Below are 17,794 nucleotides of genomic sequence, written 5' to 3' on the forward strand. Positions count from 1 at the left end.
TCAAGGACTCAAAACTTGATTTTCAATATGAAATTTAGCATTTATGCTAGGAATATATGTAAAATAGAAGCCTCTTAAGCTAATACAGAGAACAGAATAAGATTTTTTTCTACAGCTTACGAAAAAAAAAAAGGGCCAGCAGCTTTGGTAGTGGGATTTCTCTGTAAGAGAAATGCAGAAAAAAACCCAAAGGCATCTGGTGGTAGTGGAAGTGAAAAGGACAAGTAGCCTCTTCAATATATTACACATAGAAAAGAAATTCTGACAAAAATCAGGCCACAGAAGCTAGAAAGGGTGATTTTGAAATGGGATTTCTGTTTTTATTTTGTTCATAGTGGAATTGTTTCCTAATTTCCACAATGTACAGTCTGCAGTACATTGTTTTTATTACTCATTGTATCTAAATAATTTCATGTAACATTTCAGTTCTAAAATAGGTGTTTAAGAGCTCAACATGAATTTTTCACTTCTGCAGTAATGTTTTTAACTCTTATCATCTAAAAAAAGTGCTCCTGCAGTGCAAATGCTACATCTCTAGATGTGGTAAGGGGCAGAGTAAGCATGTAAATTGCTAGTTAGACAGGCTGCGAACAGAACTGCTGCCTTTGCAGAATCCATACCAGAACCATTCAGAGACTGACACATGGGTCTGAAAGAAGCACCTCAAAATACCTTAGAAACTATAATAAAGGAGTTTCTTAGTCACCTCTGGCTTAATTTAATATTGCCTATCACTGACTATCTATTGATTTAGACTGGCCAAATCAAAGCCATCAGACTGGAAGGAGGCACATAGGAGGGAAAGCACTTCCACTACCAGCACACTACCAGCACAGACCTTTGCCAAACTATTTGTTGATAGCACCCATTTTTTAAATTCAGCTGAGAGAATGAAGAGAAAAAAATAAAAGCTAAAATAAAATACTGCTTATTAATATAGTATACATTCATTTTGAAAAAGTGTGAATTTCAATGTGTAGTACAATAAAATTTCACTTGTGTTAACTCTTTATGGGCATATGAGGCTTGAATGGTGATTTGGATGCAGATTTTCACAACACTGAAAATTTTCCATAATCTGAATTTGGAGTTTTTTATTCACCTGATCTAGAACAAACCCCTATGCGTTAAATATGGTGTGATTTTTTCACCTCACCCAAAAACTTATGGCACATTTTATTTAGTCACACAATATTTTCTTTGGTAGCTCTTGTAAGGCATATACATGGATGAAATCATTCTGGGCCATCTCATATGCAAACTTAGTTTTTTACCATGAATTAAACCCAATTGTTTGACATCATTACTGCAACCAATACTTACTCTTTCATTGTAAATATTCCCAAGTAATACACATGCATCCACCAGGCTTTGTCTTAGATGAGTGTTCTCAGCAGCCTTCATAAACTCTTCCAAGTGCTTCGTAGTTTCAGCTGCTTTTCCCTGACTGAAGCAAAGGACAGGGACAAAACCCACTCAGATGGCTTCTCCAAATGCTGAAGAACTATCTGCCTGCTCTGAAGCAACTTTATGGTGACTCATTCATGACTGGACTTTATTTCTGAAACAGTCACCTGGGCACTACCTGTACTGAGACCAACAAAATGAGTCCACACAGAACCCCTGAGGGCAGAACTGGATCCTTTAAGTGAAATAAAATAAAGTTTTTCTTCTGAATATGGTGCCATATTTTAGGGCCACAAATTAAAATTCAGGTGATGTTTTTATAAGGGTTTTGGAGTTACCATTTTTTCCAGTTTTTTCTACTGAGCAGCTGATAACATTTTCAGTACAGCAGGACCCCGTATCCTGACAAAATAGGGGAAGAATTCAGTAAGACTTTTTGGGCTCCTGTCATTCAGAGATGCCATTTCTTGCTCTAGAACCCTGGTGGTGCAGCAATAGCTCCATAATGGTGCTGTCTGTTAGTTCTGGGGATCACAGCCTTTCCCTGAGTGCAATATTGCACTTTGGCTGGGTGGATAAAAGGCTGCTGGAATCACACAGGCAAACCTATAAACTGTGGATTGCAGGTGTCACCCCCAAATCCCAGTGAGATCAGAGCAACTTGAGGTCACAGCTGAATCTAAGTTGAAAATTGGCTAATGTACTTTGACAGTAACATTTGCAGATTTATTTATTTTTTATTTTATTTTATTTTATTTATTTTTTAATAAATCCAGTCATATTAACGGTATAAGATCTCTGCAGTATGATTACAAGACATAAGATAGATATCTAGGTTTGCTTGTGAGTAAGGCATTACGCTCTTTTTCCCTTTAAGGCTTAAGTGTTACTGCAGCTGACCTCAATATTAGCCATGAACTTGAGTCACTAATGTAGGAGTGTAGCATGCTAAATGTCAAGCCACCAAGCAAGACAGAAAAATCTAGGCTTAATTAAGAAACTCACAGAAATAGAAGTTCCTGTAAGTGATAAAGAATTGTGATTTATTTTCTCACCATTTTAAAACACCTTAAAGTCATCTTCCTGCATTAAATGACTGAGGGTCATTTACATTACAGTTTTTATTATAAACTATATTAGGGGTATGTGCTTTCAAAATCTGTTAGAAGTCTGCAGTTCCCTTCCATTAGATTAATTATAACAGGATAGACCCTGCCAGGGAATAGGAAACACAGCAAAACATGGCTGCAAATTTACAATATTGCAGTGATTATCTATATGTGACTGAGATGAGCTAGATTCCTAGAAAGATATGATAAACCACTGCAAACTAACTACCACATGTTATAAGCTACCATAAATCTTAGCTGTCAATAAGCAGAGCTGGATTTACTAAAGTTTCCTAATTTAAGTATTTTAATATAATGAGCACATTAAATATGCTGTACTGTAAGCATCTGCCAAGCATCAAAAGGCTTCTAAATTTTAGAATTAGAAACACGGTTTTTTTTTTGGTTTTTTTTTTTTTCCTAAGGAGGGAAAATCAAATGTTCCTCCACAGAAACACAGCATATGATTTATATAAGTTAAAGGACAAGGTTAAAGTGTTAGACAAATATTAATTCCAGTTTTTCTAGTTTTCTATATGCAGTGCACAGGTGCAACTTGAAGAGCGTATTATATGGTATAATCATTAAATCCATTCAACCAGACCTTTGAGAGTTAAAAACATATATTCTGAGGAAAAGGACTCCTTGGTCCAAGGAATGAGAATGAAACAGTGCAGAATATTTGTGTATCAAGGTGATTCCAGTTTCCAATTGGGAAAACAGGACTGTTAACACCCACATCCCCTGACAACTGTCCAATTATGTATATCACACTTGGCCTACTGTTTGCAGTAGAAGTAATCAATAAAGGATGTGGTTCAGTGAACATAGATTTTGGTTGAACCAATGCATGAAAACTTAATCATTTACTCAGAGTGGAGAAATCAAATAGAGCAGAGATGAAACAGCCACTAAGGGGTTTGTTGATTGTGCCACCAAGTTTGCGGGCTAGAGGCTGAAAGTAATAAAGCAAATGGAATCAGTGACAGGAGAAAATGTAAAAAGGTTTTCCTAATTTCATGAATTAATAGAAATGTTTTGATGTATATTTGGTCATTTTTTATATTTCACATAAAAACCAATGCTCTGCATATAGAAAATACGAAAATTGCTAGGGCAACCTCTTTCAAACAGAAATCAATTTGATACAACAGAAAGATATTTCTCACTGTTAGAACTTCACTTATGCCAACTAGCAATCGGTTGGTAGAGTTTAGCAATTTTTCCAAGGAAGTGCTTTTAAAAGCACTCCAGCTTGAGATATTTAAAGTATGCTAGAAGGATTACTGAAACACTTTATCGTGTACAAGACCCAATAACACGATGAACAGGTATTTCCTACTCAAAGGGCTAATATTTTATAGTTCCTTCAAAAATCTACATGTTATTTTATACAGCCATATACTTTCTATCTCCTTAGACACCACCTCTCTAAATGCATAAAATGTAATTTCCAAAAGATATAGTCATTCATGATCCCACAGAACAGTTATGATGACTTCAGCAGAAGAGATTACAGATCTACAGCAACTCATTTTCCAGTTTCATGCTAAAATGCCCTATGAGATTTTTACCCCTATTAGACTTTTATGAAAATATGCACCTTTTATAGGATTGCTCATGTGATTGAATTGGATGTATAAATCATGTGTCCACAAGAAGTCATTACCATGGTGGACACCTGCAGAATAAGTCAAGAACATGATGCTATTATGTCAGATTTTTCCCTGGAAAATGACATGCCTAAATGCACATGATAGAGATTTTTAGTTTCCCATGGTCTGTGAAAATATCTGGAACAGATTTCACAAAATATTCCAAAGCTATAGACAAGTTCTGAGTGATTTGGGAAGGCTCAGCTGACTTCCTCCAACCTGTCACAAGGCAGTAAGTGCGAACTCTCAGATGTTATGTTTAAAACATACTATTTTAGAGAAACAGCCATCTTTTCTTTGTAAAGACATTACCCATCAAATTATTATTTGCACAAGTCTAGCATAGATCAGATAAAAATACAAGTAAAGAAAAAGTGATCAAGCTGAGTACGGAAATTCTGTCACCAACAGTATGTATTCATGCATTTATCCAATGTTTTCTGAACAGGCTTGTCAGAAATTTGCTTGTTTATTATACATCAGACAAGTAAATATCCAAAAGTTTGGTGTGAAAGTAAACCTACACTGGCTTCTCAAATCACTTTTCTCTGCCTTTTCCTGCTATAAGGAAGAACCAGCAGAGTCGGATCAGCATGATTTTTTTTCCATGAAAACTTCTGTCACTGAATTTTAAGAAGTAGGTTTGTCTGAAATATTTGTCATGCTGGGTTACCAAAAGTGTTCTGCCAGAGAGCATTACATGGCAAAACAATTTATCTAGGACTGCTTAAGACAGCAACACAGAATCAGAGTATAGTTAGGATTGGAAAGGATCTCCAGAGCTATCTCCATTCGCCTTGCTCAGAGCAGGGTCAGCTAGAGGAGGCCTGTGGAATTTTGAGTGACTTTTGAAGGTCCTGCTCTGCCAAGCTCCTTCCCAGCCAGTCAGCTCACAGCCTAGGCTGGTGCCTGGGCTTATTTGTCCCTAGGTGCAGGATGTTGCATTTCCCATTCCCAAGCTTCATGAGACTGCTTTTGGCTCATTTCTCCAGCTTGCTGAGGTCCCTCTGAAGGGCAGCACGGCCACCTATGTATGGATCAATCATTTCTCCTCAATTTTGTATTGTCTGCAAAGAGGCTGAGGATGCACTTGGTCTCATCATCCAGGTTCTTAATGAAGATTTTAATCAGTATTTGTGCCAGTACCGTTGCCTGAGTACACCACTAGTAACTAATCTCCCCCTGGACCTCATGCTGCTGTTTACAGTTCTCTGAAGAACAGCATCTCAGCTGGTTTTCAGTCTACCTCACTTTCTATTTATCTAAGCCATATTTTATCGGCTTATTTATGAAGAGGTTATAAGCAATAACAACAGAAGCGTGGCTAAAATTGAGAGAAACAACATCCACTGCTTTTCCTTTACCCATCAAGCCAGTCTTCTTATCATAGAAAGTTATCAGGTTGGTGAAGTACAAATTCCCTGTATTACTAAATCTAATCACCCTTTTGTCCTTATTATGTTTGGAAATCGCTTCTGGATCATTTGCTCTGTCACTTTCTCAGGGATAAGAGCAAGGCTGACCAGCATGAGGTTTCCTGGATCCTCTCTCTTGAAGACAGAAGTGACATTTGCAACCTTCTAGTCCTCAGGAATCTCCCCTAGTTGCTACAGCCTTTCAAAGATAATCAAAAGCAGCCTTGATTTGGCCAGCTTCTTCAACACTCAATTCAAATGTTGCTTGTGCTATTTTCTCATGTCAGAGATATTTTACAGACTACTCAGCTATTTCTGCTGCTTGTGATATAGTGAAAGTTATAATGGAGTTTATCCATTTCTACTGAAAACAATGAATGAATGGGTTTTATGGAATGGTGTCTCATGATCTGTTACACTTCCTAACAGAATTGGCCTTTGAAGAAAATGGATAAAAACTACACAAGTCTTATGATCCTCAGTCATGGAGTTCAAGCGTTACAGAAGACATAAAGCCCACAGACAGATTATATGTCTTACCTGAGACATGTATCCCATGACTGGAGTATAGCTATTGATAGCTACAGGCTGTTCAGAAGAGACAGGTGAGGAAGGAGAGGTGGAAGGGTTTCCCTCTACATCAAGAAATGGATAGAGTGTGAAGAGCTGTCTCTGAAGAATAGCCATAAGCAGGTTGAAAGCTCATGGGCAAGAATTAAAGACCAAGGCAGCAAAGGAAACATGACTGGTGTCTAATACACACCACCCAATCAAGGGGAGTCTACTGATGAAGGTTTCTTACTCCAGCTACAGGAGGCGTTGTGCTTGCAGGCTCTCATCCTGCTGGGGGATTTCACCATAGTGACATCTGCTGGAAAAGTAGCACAGTGAGCTGCAGGCAATCCAAGAGGCTCCTGGACTGCATCGAGATTAACTTCTTAAACCAGGTAACTTACAGCCCTGCAAGAGGGGATGCGATACTGGAGCTGTTGGACACCAATAAAAATGAGCTAATTGATGACATCAAGATTGGAGGCAGCCTGGGCTGCAGGGACCATGCACTGATGGAATTCACAGTCCTGAGGGATATGGGTCACGTGAGGAATAAAGTCAGGACACTGAATTTTGAAAAAGCAAAATTCTAGCTCTTCAAGGAGTTAGTCAATAGGATACCTTGAGAAACTGTCCTCAGGACAAAGGAGCATAACCGAGCTGGCAGATCTTTAAGGATCCTTTCCACAGAGCACAAGAGTTCTCAATCTTCAGGTGTAAGAAATCAGGAAAAGAACACAAGGTACCAGCATGGCTGAGTCAAGTCCTGCTGGTCAAACCAAAGGGCAAGAAGAAAATGCATGAGCAGTGGAAGCAGGGACACATATCCTGGGAAAATTATAGGGATGCTGCTTGGCTGTGTAGGGATGGGGTGTGGAACACCAAGGCACAGCTGGAGCTGAACTTGGCAAGGGATGAAAAGAATAAGAAGGGCTTCTAAAGGTATGTCAGCCAGAAAAGGAATGTCAAAGAAAGCATATCCCCCTGATGACTACTCCTGGCAAAATGATAACAACAGACAACAGAAGGCTGGGGTTCGCAACAAATTTTTGGCTTGGTCTTCACTGGCAACCTCTCTTTTAACACCTCTCAGGTGGATGGACTGCAAGATGTTGACTGGGGGAGCAACATCCCTCCCACTGCAAGAGAAGATCAGGTTTATAAATACCCAAGGAATCTGAACACACATAAGCCTATGGGATCTGATGCGATGCATCCCAGAGTCCCAAGGGAATTGGCTGTACATTTGAGATGTCATGGCTGCCAGGTGAAGTGCCTGGTGATGGGAAAAAGGGAAACATTGCACCTATTTTTACAAAGCGTAGAAAGAAGGACCATGGGAACTAATGACCTGTCAGTCCTACCTCTCTGCCTGGAAAAATCATGGAGCAGATCCTCCCAGAAGCTATGCTAAGACATGCTGAGGTCAGGGGGGTGTTGAAGCAGGTCCACAGGAAGGCTGGAGCACCTCTTCTATGAAGACAGGCTGAGACAGTTGGGGTTGTTGAGCCTGAAGGGAAAGCTTATTGCGGCCTTTCAGTACCTAAAGGGGGCTTATAAAAAAGACGGTGGCAGACTTTTTAGCAGGGCCTGTTGTGATACCCTTGTGAAAGGGTAATGGTTTTAAGCTGAAAGAGGGTAGATTTAGATTAGATGTTAGGAAGAAATATTTTACAGTGAGGGTGGTAGCCGTTAAGTCATGTACTAGGGAGCTGAAGAGACCTGTGATTGTTGCTGGCGCCTGTGTGCTCTGAGAAAAAAGGGATCTAACTCAGACAGGAGAATTTGCTCTGTACACTGAAATAAACCTAGTGAGAAGCCCTTCTCTATAAAAAATTTGCCAACCTCTATCATGCATCACATGCACTGAAGTCTCCAAACATAGCAGGAATCAAGGATAAGCTGCAACCTTAACTTTAACCTCTTTTATGTTTCTTATTTCATATGACAATTACATTAGACAACTTTATGTCAAAATAATTTCTGTAACAAATTGAAGAATTTCAAACAAATTCACCTGGAATTAGCTTTTAATTTCAGATGCTGAAAGGAAAACATTGAAGACAAACATTTTATTTTCCACAAATTTATATCTAGTTACACATGCACAAATTAGTAATTCTTCCACAGAAGAGAGTACAATAGATAGAAACTTAGAGCTCAGAAAGGTTACACTGAGACACCTGCTGAAGCTTGCTACATTCTTTAAAGTCTTTTTTAACCTAGAAAATATGCCTGGATTTCCATTTTTCAGTAAGATCCCTCCCAGTCTTGGGTAAAACAAACAAATATACAAAAAACCCCAGTCCCCAAAGTAGGGAGGGGAAAAGGACATATTATAGTTTACAGGTAAAGAAAAGCTTGGATCATACACTTTAGAAAATATGTACCAGCTTCAAATAACTTTCCATGAAAGGGTCACTTACTGCAAGAAGGGCACTGCTTAAAACTTAAGCAGTCAGTAATAGGAAGCGACAGATCTCTAACAATTTAAGTCTTTCACAGTTGAATGAATCTGCGCTGACAAGGATGTCCTAACCTACCTTACCAGGATCTTGGCGATAGCTGCATATGCTCTGCTTAGGCCAGCAGAATCACAAAGTGGTGTGAAGATTTTTACAGAGGTGTCCAAAGTCTGTGAAACAGGAAAATAAAAGTCCATATGAAACACAAAAGTAAAAGTTTTCACACTTGTACATTTCTTCCTTAATTAGCTGTAATGGGACTAGTTTTTTGATCATTACTTATAGTTGTTTGAAACTACTCAATAATTACAAATTAAAGAGATATAACCTTCATTTAAATCCCTGTATTTTAGCACTTTGCAAAAGCCAAAGGGATATTACCTGATTCACAATATAAATTTCCTTATCCATAATTTAAAAGATTTTAAGAGGCTGTGCTTTTATGAATGTCTAATAATGAATACCTTAAGATGGCATCTTTTGCATTCATAGTGTTTTAGAATGATCCGCTGAAATAAACTTGAGATTTTTCTTTCTTTAAACTATCAACTTGACAACTTCTCTTAGTAGAATCTGGGTGCACAAGAAGTCAATAATTTATAGGCTATTCATTTAATTTATGTTGCCTTAAAAGAAGCAGATAAAGTTGTTATTTTTATGACTATTTATGCACACAAGCAATTTGTTAACATTGGCTGGGAATGTATTCTATTACCATGACCACTTCCTTAACCAAAGGCTTACAGTTGCTGTATAAAAATGTGTGATCTTAACACTGCCATCACCACTATTGCATAATTTCTTTTTTCAGGCCTTTTGTTTCCAATGGTGATGATGGGAGAGTACATATAAAATTAAATCTTATCCTTTCCTCCCTCCTCTTTATTGCTTGATACAACCTATTACACACATGAGGAAACAGCAAATCTCCAAAGACGATCTATGGAAATCCTTTTTGCACATTTCTAAGAAAGGAGTAGTGAATGTCATTTACCAGCTCTGAAGGGGGATGGGAGATGTCCAGGGACATACAACAGTATCGTGCATGCCCCAAGATGCCTATTTAAACTAAGACAAAAGATAGGGAATTTTCTATTAAGACTGCATCCCCTGTCATTGACAAAGTACATGGGTCAAAAGAAGACAACCTGTGTACGCTAATGCTGTGGATGTCACCATTTCTACCAGTTTCCAATACTCAGATTTGCTAGTTCTTGAAAGAGTTTTACTCCATGCAGGAGTATCCTTGGACAAGGCTCTTTTTTTTTCTTTTTTTTTTTTTTTTATGTAAGCTTTGTTTACACAAAAAGTAGCATTTATTAATGTGCACTGCACTACTTACCATACCTCAAGTACTTTCTTATCAGTTATATACTCAGGTACATTAGCATTGCATGTTATACTTGAAGGTCATTCTCAATCGAGTCATTCAATTGAGTCATTTCCAATGCAGAAGATGACAAAAAGAGCATAAAGGCACTTCAGTTAGTAAGTTGTCACATCAGTTCAGACCTCGCCCAAAACTCAAAGTTGTCAAAGCTTGTAGTGTGTCCTTCTAATACTCCAGGATGGTATCAGAGATACACACAAGTGTCCAAAAAACAGTTCTTGGGTTTGCATTTAACCCAGAGGAGCTACAACATTTGTTGTAGTAACTGTGTCCATATAAGAAAACCTGCCATAAAAGTGTCAGGAGGTTTCTGAAACTCTACGTACAGGACTGAAATCCTGAAAGACTTTAAACTGTCCTCTGCAATATTTAACTAGGCCTCTGGTTGTTACTATCTATCACAGGAAGTTTACTTTGGTGCCTAAGGCTTGGGCTGCTGTACTTTTCTTTTTACTAAAGATATGAAAAAGCCTAGAAAGTACAGCTAAAACCAAGGGAAAACCTAGACAGAGCAGCTAAAGTAAAAAGTTGGTTCACTGCATCCCTGAAACAGTTGCTAGAAAGAAGTGAATAAATAAAGCCACTCATTTGTATTGATGAAAAATGTTCATTTTGGTCCCAGATTACTACTACGTTATATAAATCAGACGTTTCACTCTAAATAATGATGAAATAACAATAATTAAATCATCTACATGAAAGGGAGAAAATATTCATAAATTACAATAGAAAATATCCTGCATTAGAAGTAGAAACATAATAGAAAATATGCTTGTATTTTAAGTAACTCCTCCAGCTTCATATATTACATACACACACAGAAAGGGATGTATTCTTAATGGAAAAGAGCTGTACAGTGCCCCTGTACACTACAGTTGCCCGGTATCCATTTATGTAGAGCAAGTGAAGAGGAGCCTCCTCAATTATGGTTCATGCCTTAACTTCAACATTCAGGATAGAAAACGGAGTGGAGGTAGGGCTGGATGAAATGCTGGATTAACATGTAAATGTTGGAGAAGCAAAAGTCTTATTATTAAAGTAACATTCATCTGCTTCAGTATTCCATGGTAAATATTGTGCATTAAAATGTCATCTTGGTAACTCAATGTTTTCAGAGATTTAGAGTTACTGAAGGGGAAAATTGTCTTTCTTTTTTTTTTTATTATTATTTTAGTTTTATTTTGCTATGTACAAAGATTTCTGAGAAAGTAAGCTGTTGCAATAAATTTATCCTGATGATGCTAGACTCCATTATAAAATTTCCATATCGTTTCAAAGAGTTTGATACTCCTAGCAACTAGTAGAAAAATACCATTGTATATGCAGTTGAACAGATCAGTATAATGTACACTTTTTTCTCCCTCTAAAAAGAAAATGTAAGATAAGTTTAACAATATAAAAATTCTGAAAACTGCACTGATTCTGGTAATGAATTAATTTTTGTCTCTGTGTGACAAAGCACACTGACTGTCTCAAACTTCATACTTCTGTGGGTCTACAGTAGAATTACTGGCTAAAAAACCCCAAAATAAAATGACAATAAAAGTCATATAGAAATGAACAGTGGATTTCAACTGCTTGCTCTTATTTATGCAGAATGTGGGAAGGTGGCAGGGTGAAGACTCCAACTTTGTCTTCCACATTATAGACAACTATCCTACATGCTATCCAGTATTATTTTGGTGTATGGAGAAGAAAAAAAAAAAAAAAGGGGGAAAGGGAAAGGTGAAAGGTGAAAAGAAAGAGAAAAGGGGAAAGAAATGGAAAAAAAAAAAAAAAAGGGAGAAAGAGAAAAAGGAGGTTTTATGGTTCCAAAAGAGGAATAAATAAAAAAACCCCAACAGGATGCATTGCACAATTTCCCTTGTTTTCCTGCTCAGCAACAAAAGCTGGACGCAGGTGCACCTGGAAGGACGATAGCTAGCGTGGGAGCACCTCTTTCCAGAATCAACTCTCTTCCTGGGTCTTTGTAAGTATATTGTGGCTACAATTAGTTACAGTGCAAAGATAAAGTAACAAGCTCTGCTTAAATCCTCAAACTAGAGCCTATTTGTCATACAGTTCTTGCACTGATTCTGTAGATAGAGGTGATTTTCACATTTACCCCCTTTGCCAAGAAAAATATTAGTCAGATCCCAGGAGCAGATTTGCTTCTAGTTATCTCAGCATTATGCCAGTATGACCCTTGTGGGGTTATTCTATTAATATAAAACAGCTCCTCTCCTAAGACTTTCCCTCCTCAAAATCCCACTCCTTTTGTTTTGTTTTGTTGTTGTTACACCTGTACTTCTTTTCTACATACACAAAACCATGCACATACCTCGTTAGCATACACTGAGGACTCAGACAAAGGGACATAGGCTGTCCTAAACATTGACACATCTGGGTATAAAGGACAAAAGAGTAAAAATCGAAGGTATGAATTTATGTTGAATGAAGAATGTCTATCCAGCTCGACACAAGATTAATGCTACTACCAGTATTTTGCGATTTTGGTAAAATACATTACTCTGACAAAAACATGAAGGCATATTATTGATTTATAATACTGTAACTTTAAAAACCACAAAACTGTAGCTCTGCTCTAAGCTTTGCATTTGATATTGTTGTCAAACTTTATTGGAAATATATTTATTTTGATTTCTGAAAATCTAGCTGTGTTTAGCCATCTCACAGCTGGTAAGCAGTAAAGATGCTTCTGCCTCATTTACAGATCTTGAACATGAATCAGACAATGAACTGGAACATTAGTCAAAGAGATCAGTAGCTAATGATTTCTGACAGGCACTGCACTAACAGGCTATAAGGCCCAGCCTGGCTAGCAAGCATCTGACATTTTTCTGGAGCCAACAATAGGTGTTGGTAGAAGACACTGCAATTGAGACTACTGGCCTCATATCACTTAGAACCTCTTAAATACTTTCGGAAAATACAGTTAGCTCTGACAATAACTAAAGAATCATTTTAATACCATTCAGTGAAAATAAAAGACAATAGAACCTTATGCACAGGCATTTTGCAGTTCAGTAAACTCTCTCCCATAGCTCCCCAAGAAATGTATATTTAAAAATGCCTAAAAATCACAGTTTCTATTACCATAATTTGAATGGTTACATGCCTGTGGCCATCCTGGGTAAGGTCAAAGAAGTTTCACGATGCGAACCCAGATGTATTCTTATTTTAGCCAAAATGCAGTGTGAGAAAGGTTGGACAGCAATAAGAAAATTGTATTGTTCATGTAATGTATTGATTACAATAAGCAGAGCTTATTGATCCCAAGAAAGTAATACACCAATATCAACTGAATGGCAGGCTGCATCTTGTTTAATGATAAATGTATTTGGACATAATGAGCATCCAGGGTAGAAGCAGTACAGCATTCTGTCTGCATGCTCACAGTTAAGGGATACTGAAACTGGGTGCCATGCTGGGGAGAGAGTGAATAGTCCCTGATTTGCTAGAATTGTTAGTTCTCTCTCTTTTCGCACAACTGAATCAACTCAAATTCTGTAAATGTGAACACTAACTTCTTGCCCTCAGCCACATCCAATTACACTGGACTGCACTGTTTTGATAAATAAACTCTGACACCTCCGCCCCCCCAAAAAAACAAAACCCAAACCAGAAATGTTCCTAGAGACAAAGAATTTGTCTGCAATTGGCCAAACTGGTATTCCAGGGGCTTTAATGTGTGTATTTGGATAATGCATAGCATAAGCATGCATCCAGGAGCAAGGGAATTGGGGATAGGAGGATGGGAAGGGATGTAGAGGAACTTACCCAGAAGTCTGGCTAAGTCAAACACAGAAATGGAGCACCCTGTTCTAGGACATGGCTGTCAGTAAAGTGCTGCTTGGTTGACGCTCTCCCTGAGGGGTAACTGTTCTATTCAGTCCCCACCCTTCCCTCTCACATTATGCCTGGCTATCAAGTACATTGTTTAGCTTGACACTCCATAAACTTAAATGGAAATTCACAATTTGTGTTACTCAGTCTGTATCTGTCTGTCGCATGAGAGAATACAAATATTTTACTAATTCCTTAACAGTCTACCAAGTTAAGACCTAGGGTTCTTTGCCTGTATTTAGTCTTGTATGCTTTGCATAATACTCAGAGTATTTTGCTTTCATTCTGAATGGATGATATGTAAATACAAGTAACTAGCTGGAAAAGTTCCTTTCCCCAGAGCAATTTCAAATGTCTGTTGTCTTCCAACAAGGTCAGGAGTTCACCCTGTATGCTTCATTTTGCTGCACAGGGAACTTTAAAGGGATGAAATGTACACATGATTGAATAAACATTAACTTTTGTTCCCATTCATTTCTTCTGTATTAGCCTCTGGATGGATTACTGTTCTTAATTCTGGCCTTCTGTGCCACTAAATTATATTAGTTCTGACTCTTTACACCTACAACATTGCAGGAATGAAGTGGTAATTTTATTATTTAATATAACTCATGAAGCATTTTATTAAAAAAAAAAAATCAACCAGGCCCTTCAAAGCAAAAACCTATGCAAGCATCAAAATCAGGTATTTTACTTTGTTAATACCATGCATTTTGAAATCTCAGCTGCAAGAGACATTACTCTAGTAAATGTTGTTGCAATCTTTATCTAGTACAGGAATGTAACGTTTTCCAAACCAGCCATTGTTGACATATTTCCTCAAAATAAAGCATGGCTTAACAGTCTGGAGTGAAGAAGCTTCATCTGTTACCCTTTAACAGCAATATAAGAGGAAAAACCAGTTTATGCATCCTTTCCATCCTGACAGATGTGACAATAGCTGGAAACACTGTGCCTGCCAAGAGCTTTTATCAAGTATGTTATAACAACTAGTAATAAGTGTAAATAATAAATGGCTACGATCTTATGGGAAACGGTGGCAATACTAAACAATTTTTGGTGCTTGCTGATGGGAGTCTGCTAGTCTTGGAATTCCCTGGCTTCCCAGTAGAGTTTTGGCCTGACAATAAACAACAGTTTAATACTTTATCTAATCCCAGCCAGGAGGTAAGTTCAACAGCAAGCTTTTGCAGATGTTCACATCCAATAATCTATCCATAATTGATGAAACAGGGAGGTCAGATGTAATGGTTGCTACTATTCCAGCAACAAATAAATGGTTATTGACAAAACAAGGCAGTGTGGCGCTGAGTGCTGAACAGTGACAAGCATGAAACAGTGCTGAGACAGAAGTACTCATGTGAATACAGCCCTTCATCTTGAGAATTCCTCAATGTGATGTGTGGCACGAGGGCCACACTGACATATAAGCAGATGGAAGTGACTTGTTAAAGGAAAAATGAGATTCTGCAAGTACATAAAAGACAAAGGCAGAGGCTGAGAAAGAAACGAGGAGAAAGGGGTGGAGAAGACTGGAAATTTGGGTAAGTACAATAATGTGAATTGTTCAGAAATCTTTCTGTATAGCAGCACTGTGATCCAGATGCCTGGACCGCTTTTATCACACTGTTGGGTCTCCATGAATGTACCTGGCTATCAGGTTGCTGTAAGCCTCCTAAGACGTTAATATCATACGATATGCATATGTATGCTTAAATGACCATTACTTCTTAGACAAAACAGCTAAAATATTCTGCTTCATGCTTATTAATAACTTTAGCCCACCCATGAACAGGTATTTTAAACTACACAGTTTTAGCTAAAAGCAAGCAAACAAATCCTTAAATGTGCATAATACAATGGAAAAACCTGCAGAGGTATTTTTTTTTTTTTTGCATACCTTCCCAGTTTAAGTCAGTTAAAAGCCATTATTTTTCTACCTACCCATATGAAAGTTAAGCAAAAGTTCTTGTTCAGCTGAAAACCTCATGTTCTTTGGTTTAAACCCATGTAAGAAATGCAGTAAAAGGATTTATAGACTGGTTTTATTGACTGAATAAAACTTGAGTCATTTACATGCAAATAGACACTTGAAATCTTTTGCATCTATTTCAGTGCTAAAAGATAGTATTTTTACAATGTTTACAGTGTAATATTCTAATATGAAAAACAGCAGAATGAAATGGTGGCCATTATTGCTATATGTAGTAATAAAAAGATTTCAGACAGAAATATTTTAAATATTAATATTACTGAAATCACTTAAAGCACCAAGGAATGTTAAATCAGTTTATTTAGAAGTACAATTTATTTCACACTTTGCTACCAATTCTTTTGATCAGCTCTGAAATAATACATAAGCTGAAAGCAAAACAGCAAAACAGCAAAACAGCAAAACAAATTGCTTCTAGCAATGAAGCAGCAAGCTCCACGCTTTATACTGGCACGCTTCAGTGTTTTAACTTCTCAAGCTATTTACCTATCAAAGGATAAATTTTAAATTCCTTAAGATCTGATGCCTGAATCAAGATGTCCTATTCTCCAATCTAGCTATCGATGGTTCTGATCAAGCAAAGTTGTTAAGCATTTGCTTACACCTGAATGTGTTGTCTCATTGAAGTCAATGGAAATAACTGAATTGAAATTTAAACAAGTATTTAATAAGTAAATTGCCGTAACTTGAATTATAACAATTTGACAAACCAACTTAATTTTAAAAGCCTTACTTTATAGATTTTTTTTTTAAGCCTGTACGTTTAAACTAAAGTATAAAAAGGAAAACAAACCCTCCCAGATTATGAATATATTTGCACTTAAGTACTGAAATTCGTGAGTTTGTACAGTGTGGACACAAATGTTTCATTTCTAAAAATACATTAAAAGTCTGACTTTCATAAGTATATTATCTAACAGAATTAGGTTTTTTTTCATACAGTTTTTCAGCTGTTTCCTTCAGCCCTAGGTATATTCATGGTTTCACTACTGGACACACTACTGACAATTCTTAAGATATTTCATGCTATTGTTTCTCAGATAATATAAGCTACGAACTCAGACATGCTGTAACTAACTCTTTCCTCCAATTATATACAGCATTTAGGTTCAAGGTTTAGCACACATAGGCTAAAAATCCAATATAGTCAGAAGTACATAAAGTAAATAACCTCTATAACATACAGTTGTACTGCTTTGTCATTTTTGTTCCTAGCCTGTGGGAATGAAATGAGTGGAAACTTGTATATCAGCAGTTATTTAAAAAAAAAAAAAAAAAGAAAAAAGGAAAAAAATAGTAGTATATCTTATTAGCTACTCTAAAAAAAATTTTCAGTAGAGTAAGTAGAAAATGTCTGCCTAAATCACATCTTTTAACTGACAGAAGACAGTTATTGAAGTTTTAGAAACCTTAGTCAGGGCAAGTGGACTAACTGTAACCTTATATCCAATAAAACAGACACTGTATAGCTGTGGTCACACTCTGAGCTCCTGCCTTGCTTGGCAAAGCATAAGGAAGAGTCATCCCCATTGGCCAGCCTGCCAGAGAATAGCAGAGATTGTTCTCTCCCATCAGCCACATCAAAAAGGTAGGACCAGAGTGAAGGATCCATGATTGCTAGCCGCTCTGCCCTGCATGCCCTGTGTTGTGAAAAATAGATTCAAAGATATTTTCACGTCCTTGCAGAGCAGTTTAAGGAGTTTTTATGGCTTTGTCCCCAACGTTTCAACATACTAGAGCTAAGTAAACCTCCAGTACCGTACTAGACAATTTGTTTCAACTTCAAAGAAAACAGCAACAATTTCATGGAAACGATTCAGAATCATACAAAGAATTTTCTTGATCTTAGGATTTATGTTGTTCTTATTAAAGCAGAAGCATGTAATTATCCTTATTAATGTTGCACTGCAGCCCCTTCAGTTCTTTTGTGAACTCATACAGAGGGTGTATGTGTGAGAGTGC

The 17,794-nt window shown here is 37.3% G+C and overlaps 1 protein-coding gene across 4 annotated transcripts in view; it reads right to left on the reverse strand.

The window, feature by feature from the left end:
* TTC29 (tetratricopeptide repeat domain 29) overlaps nucleotides 1–17,794 on the reverse strand; it is a 136,165-nt gene that overhangs the window by 51,577 nt on the left and 66,794 nt on the right. For all 4 annotated transcript variants that reach the window (XM_061354189.1, XM_061354185.1, XM_061354186.1 and 1 more), the window contains 2 exons: nucleotides 8,682–8,773; nucleotides 1,324–1,447 (listed from right to left, as the gene is read on the reverse strand). In XM_061354189.1, coding sequence (XP_061210173.1) covers nucleotides 1,324–1,447; nucleotides 8,682–8,773 — 216 coding nt within the window. The remainder of the gene's footprint in view (nucleotides 1–1,323; nucleotides 1,448–8,681; nucleotides 8,774–17,794) is intronic.

The sequence above is a fragment of the Neopsephotus bourkii genome, unplaced genomic scaffold (assembly GCF_033783945.1).
Source record: "Neopsephotus bourkii isolate Nb327-2 ecotype Australia unplaced genomic scaffold, CSIRO-AGI_Nbou_v1 NB_718, whole genome shotgun sequence".
Lineage (NCBI taxonomy): Eukaryota > Metazoa > Chordata > Aves > Psittaciformes > Psittacidae > Neopsephotus > Neopsephotus bourkii.